Source organism: Parus major, chromosome 11 (genome assembly GCF_001522545.3).
Source record: "Parus major isolate Abel chromosome 11, Parus_major1.1, whole genome shotgun sequence".
Classification (NCBI taxonomy): domain Eukaryota; kingdom Metazoa; phylum Chordata; class Aves; order Passeriformes; family Paridae; genus Parus; species Parus major.
Window position 1 is genome coordinate 1,522,837 of NC_031780.1, and position 5,536 is coordinate 1,528,372.

At 50.3% G+C, this 5,536-nt stretch overlaps 1 protein-coding gene across 1 annotated transcript in view; it reads right to left on the bottom strand.

Moving 5' to 3' along the window:
* ZC3H18 (zinc finger CCCH-type containing 18) overlaps positions 1-5,536 on the bottom strand; it is a 42,818-nt gene that overhangs the window by 8,821 nt on the left and 28,461 nt on the right. The window contains exons 11-14 of the mRNA XM_015639993.2: positions 5,346-5,535; positions 4,066-4,191; positions 2,723-2,824; positions 430-573 (exon numbers count right to left, since the gene is read on the bottom strand). Coding sequence (XP_015495479.1) covers positions 430-573; positions 2,723-2,824; positions 4,066-4,191; positions 5,346-5,535 — 562 coding nt within the window. The remainder of the gene's footprint in view (positions 1-429; positions 574-2,722; positions 2,825-4,065; positions 4,192-5,345; position 5,536) is intronic.

A 5,536-nucleotide genomic window follows, 5' to 3' on the forward strand; every position in this document is an offset into this window, starting at 1 on the left:
TGTTCTGTTCTGTGGTGGGGAATATTCCTGGGAATGATGTTCTGTGGTGGGGAATATTCCTGGGAATGGTGTTCTGTGGTGGGACCAAACACATCCCACATATTCCTTTTTCCTCACTGTGCCACCTCTACAAGCAGCAGCTCTCAAAAATGCCTTTTTCCCCACTCCCACCCTGATTTTGCCACATTTCCTGTATTCCACCCCCTCCATCCTCCCCCCAGCCTCCACAGGCAGGAGCCACTCATGGCCAGTCAGGAACATTCCACACCAGCTCTCTCCCCTTTTTCTCCCTGCCCTGGGAGATGGATTTCTCCCTTAACACCGGTAGTCAGTACTCAGGGGTTTGCTGGATCCTCCAGGAGACAGAAACCTGGGATTTGCTGGGTCTCCCAGGAGATGAAGCCTCACTCCACCCCCCAGCTCTCTCACCTCCTGGGTGGAGTCCTTGTCTGACGTTCCTTCCTCCTTGCTTCCCGATTATCCCCTGGCTTGGCTGGCTCCGGGGCCGCTGCTGTAATTTTCGTGAGTGGCTGAGGGACTGGGAGGGCAGTGAGTTTCTTCACAGATTTTTCCCTGGAAAAATGACAAATTTGAAGTGTGTGATCCCAGGGGGTGGGCACAGAGAGCACGGACATCCCCAGGGATGGATGATGTGCTCGGGTTTGTTGTTGTTTTGTATTCAAGAGATGATGGAATTCTGGAATGGTTTGGGCTGGAAGGGACCTTAAAAAAATCATCTCACTCCACTCCATTCCATGGGACACCTTCCACTATCCCAGCTTACTCCAAACCCCCGGCCCTGATGTGATTCCTGTAGCTACAAACACTTGGCACCAGAACACAAACAGCACAGATTTCCCTAAAGGGATTTGTTCCCCATATTCTCAGTCAATTCATCTTTTCAGAGACAAATTACTGTACAACAGCCAATTCTGGAGATATTTGACTTGTAAATTAACTCCTGAAGCAGACTGGGTGGAAATGTTTCTTATCCATTTAATTCCATCATTTTTATCCCAGACACTTACACCTGCTTAAAATCTGCCAGTCAGGCTTCAGAATGAAATGTGCACAGTTAATGCAAAAATTCTCTTTTTAACTCCAGCACACAGATCAGGAAGGTGTAAAACAGCCTGTGTGTGCAAGTATTCCTTGGATCTGTCCCTTGGCTTGTGTTCCCTGTGGAAAACTGGATGGGAACACCACGGTGTTACCCAACTGCATGAGATGGGATGGCTCTGGCTCCTCAGGGCTGCCCAATTCAGGGCTTGGAGCACTCCAACCTCTGCTCTGACAGCTGGACACTGCTCCAAGTGTGATCCTGGAATGGTTTGGGTTGGAAACACCCTTGAAGATCACATTCCAACCCCTGCCACGGGCAGGGACACTTTCCACTATCCCAGGCTGCTCCAAGCCCCATCCAAGCTGGCCTTGGACGCCTCCAGGGATCCAGGGGCAGCCACAGCTGCTCTGGACAACTTCCATCCTCAAGGGGAAGAATTCCTTTCTAATATCCCATCCCATCTGGCAGTGGGAAGCCATTTCCTGTGTCCTGTCCCTCCAGGCTCTTGTCCACAGCCCCTTCAGGCCCTGGAACACGCCAGCACTGATTTCACACCCGTGAACTGGGCAGAGGTGCTGGCTGCACACACACACACACACACACACACTGGTAATTCCTCCTCCTCCCGTGCTCAGCATCTGCAGTTACCCCCTGCAGAACACAGGATTAAGCCCATGGCATGTATCCAGTGACAATAATCCCTGTGCTGGGCCAGGCTGCCCTGGTGTCACCAAACCAGCGCTGGCAGAGAGCACTGCAGGGACCTCGGAGGGCTGAGCCCCAAGTGGAGGGGAAAACCCCCAAGAGTCAGGATAACAAGGGACAGGAATTGTGGCAAAGGGGATTGTCCTAAATTCTGGAGAATTGAGGGGGATTCCCATGGTGTCATTTATTTGCAGGTCAGCTTAGAAGAGGTGACATCACTACGGTGTTGTGTCACCCTCCAACGTCCCCGTAATTTGCCACTGCAGGGTTTGTGAAATAGCAATTTCAGGAATTTAAAAGAGCAGCAGGGCTGTCAGAATGTGCCAAACCCAGCTGCAGAGAGCTCCAGTCCTGTTTTCATCTGTCTCCAGCGTGAAAAGTTGATGAGGCTGAAGCATTTCTTCATTCTGAGGCTGTGGATTAATCAAAGCCACAGCAAAGGAAGGAATCAAAACTTTCCTATAGATTCTATAAGTACATTTAGATCACATAAATTTATCTGCATACACAGAATGTTCCAGCAGTAAATCATGTATTTAAACACTTGTGTACAGGTAATATTTAAGGATAATTGTACAGTTTAACTTGGATTTAATAAGGAAAAGTCTCACTGTTTAATTAAATTTGCCAAGCTAAAAACTCTTTAATAAAGGTTGTACTCTGCACCTTTCTTAACTCTGTCAGGTTTAGAATCCCAGAATAGCTTGAATGGGAAAGGACCACAAAATTCTTGCTCTACTCCCTGCCATGGGACACCTTCCACTATCTCAGCTTGCTCCAAGCCCCATCCAGCCCTGGACACTTCCAGGGATCCAGGGCCTGTCCATCCCCACAGGAACAATTCCTTCCCAATGTTCCATCTAATCCTGCATGCCTTCAGCTTAAGGCCCCTGAAGGTCAGCAGGGTTTGTCTGGACTCTCTTCAGAGCTATCCAGAGGAGGATGGATGCTTACCCTTTCCCAGGAGGTGGCAATAATTCCCCTTTAGCCTTCGCCAGTGGCTTGTGAGGAGACGGTGTTGGAGAAGGAGAGGGAGAAGATGAGAAGGACCTTGACCTGGAAAGGAAGGAGACATCACTCAGCTCAGGCTCTGGGGTTGCAGGAGCTTTTCCTGGCTCTCAGGGCATTCAGCCACCACTCCCCCCTCCCCAGGAACCTGTCCTGAGCTTCTCCTGGTTTTTTATTTGGACTCCATGCAACAAAACTTAATTTCTGTCGTCAGACAGTGGGAAAAGTAGGAAATGGAAGCAAAAACAGGATCAGCCTGAAGAGGCACTCCAGGTATTCCACATTCCACTGCCTCCATCCTCTCTATTCTCTCCTCAGGGAGAATACACAGGAAAGGATTTTGAGTTTTATGTTCATCACTCTGTGTCCCTAGAGCAGTTCATCCTTTAAACAGCAACAAAACCAAAAGAAACTTGGGAGAGAGACAAAGAAAAAATACACCCAAAGCTAATACTGATCTGTCATTTCTGGGACACAAGAAGATGCTTCAAGTGGTGCATCCCAAAGGTGACCATCAAGGGCAGGAGCTGTTTCCTGAGCTCGTGCTGGTGTTGGGGTGATTGACCCCAGAGCCTCGGTGCTGCTGTGTGACAGCTCCTCTGGGGACAGCTGGGCTCAGCTCACTCTGCCACCTCAGGCAGGGTGTCACCCACACTGTCCTGCCCCTGGATGGATGGGGAAGCTCATTCTGCTTCCCAGATGGAATCAGCTCCCAGCTGAGTTTCTGCTAGGAGAAAGCAGCCTCCAGAAGTGACAGTGTGTGTTCTGCCATCACCTGTGGGATCTGCTCTGGGTACCTGTGTGGCCTCAGCTCCTATCTAAGGAGCCAGTTCTCCTACTATGGATATTCCACACTTGGGAAACTGTCTGCAGGGGCAAGGAAGTTGCAGAGGAATAAATCTTAATCAGCATGGGACACTGGATTGCTACTTTGAAGTGTCAGGACTATCACAAGACACAACTCCTTTAATAAAGAAACAAGATTTGCCTCTTGAAACAGAAATTCCAGCGCCATAGAAAAGAGATGCTGCTGAACTTCTTCCAATCAGAAAATGCAAATGATAGGAATGTTAATCCACCACTGGCATGGGAAAGAGCCCCACAGCACTGCACCCGTGGCTGGGAGCACCGGGGAGAGGAGGGGGTGGCTGACAGATCTCCTTCACCCCACAACCACAGCCTGCCTCGCTCAGCCAAGTGCTTGGAATGGTTTATTTCAACGGAGCAAAACTGTCAGGAAGCGTTTGGAAACCATCCCAACCTTGGTTCCCAGTCCCAGGAGCCACTACCTGGACCTGCTGCCTGAGAAAGAGCTGTGCCTGGAGGAGCGACTGGAGTAGGAGCTGTAGGAGGAGGATCTGGAGCGCGAGCGGGAGGAGCCGGACCCAGAGTAGGTGGATGAACGAGAAGAGGACCTGCAAGAGAAATATCGAAATTCAGAGCTTCCTGAAAAGAAATATCAAAATTCAGAGCTTCCTGAAAAGAAATATCAAAATTCAGAGCTTCCTGAAAAGAAATATCAAAATTCAGAGCTTCCTGAAAAGCCCCCAAGGTCTTGTTTCCAAAGATGTTCTCCCCAAGTTCTGCTCCAAACCCCACCAGCCTTCTCCTTGGGGAACTGTCAGGATTTACAGCCTCTCCTCAAATCCCCGCTTTCTTTTAGGGAGGATCCTGCTGTTGCTACTCTCTTTGCACCCTTAAATAAGCCTCCCTTCCTTTAATTACTGATTTTCCATCCTTTTTGGGAACTGCTTCCATGTGTTTTGTGCCTTTTCACTGGACAATCCCCTGGCAGATCACCTGACTGGGGGCAGTGATCCCAGCAGGAAAACCTGCTTCAGGAGGGCTCTGCCTTTTAGATGTCTATCTCCAGTTTAAGGTGTTCCTCATTCCTCCTGGATACCTCCCCCCTCTCTCAGGAGCTTCAAGCATTTAAAGGAAATGGATCCAGTTTGTGCCTCCAGGCTCCCAGATTCAGGGAATTTCTTTCTGAAAGGTGGTTTTTATCTTGTTTTATCTGTTCTGCTGCTTTCCAAGCTCCATTCCAGCCCTCCTAGGCTCTGCCAAACCCCCACAATCCCAGTTCTCCCAGTAGCATCAACCTGCTCTTACTGGAGTGAGCTCAACTCCTCCCTCCATCCACCCCAGAGTGACCAGGATCCAATTTTTACAGCTCCCAGCTCTTGCTGCTCCTGTTGAGGTCAGTTTTCATCAAGGAGTTGCTATCATGCAGACTGCATCCTGCTCTAATTCGCTGGAAAAGTGGCTTTTCCAAGGATTTGCCTTTTCCTGATCTCCAACACTCACAGCTCCCTGCCTGCTTTGGATTCCATCTCACTACACATCCTCTGAGCAGCAAGTCTTGCACTGCTTTCCCAAACATAAAACCATGGAATGCTTTGGTTTGGAGGAGACCTTAAGGATCATCCAGCTCCACCGAGCAGGGTTCCACTATCCCTGGGATGGAGAACCCTCAGGACAACCCATTCCAAACACCTCCACACCTCCCCTGGCCACGAAGGAGCCCCATCCCACCCCAGGACGTGCCAGGCTCTCCTCCTTGCCTCACCTTGAGGAGCCAGAAGCGGATGCTGAGGAAGCCGAGGTTTTCCGGCGCCTCCGTGCCCGGCTGGGGGACACAGACACTCCCAGTTTCTTTTTGGGAGACTTGGATCGGCGCCAGGGATCCTTCCACTCATCTGCCCGCTTGGACGGAGCGCTGCCCAGCGCCGTGGCCTCCTTGTCCTTCTTTGGTGGCTC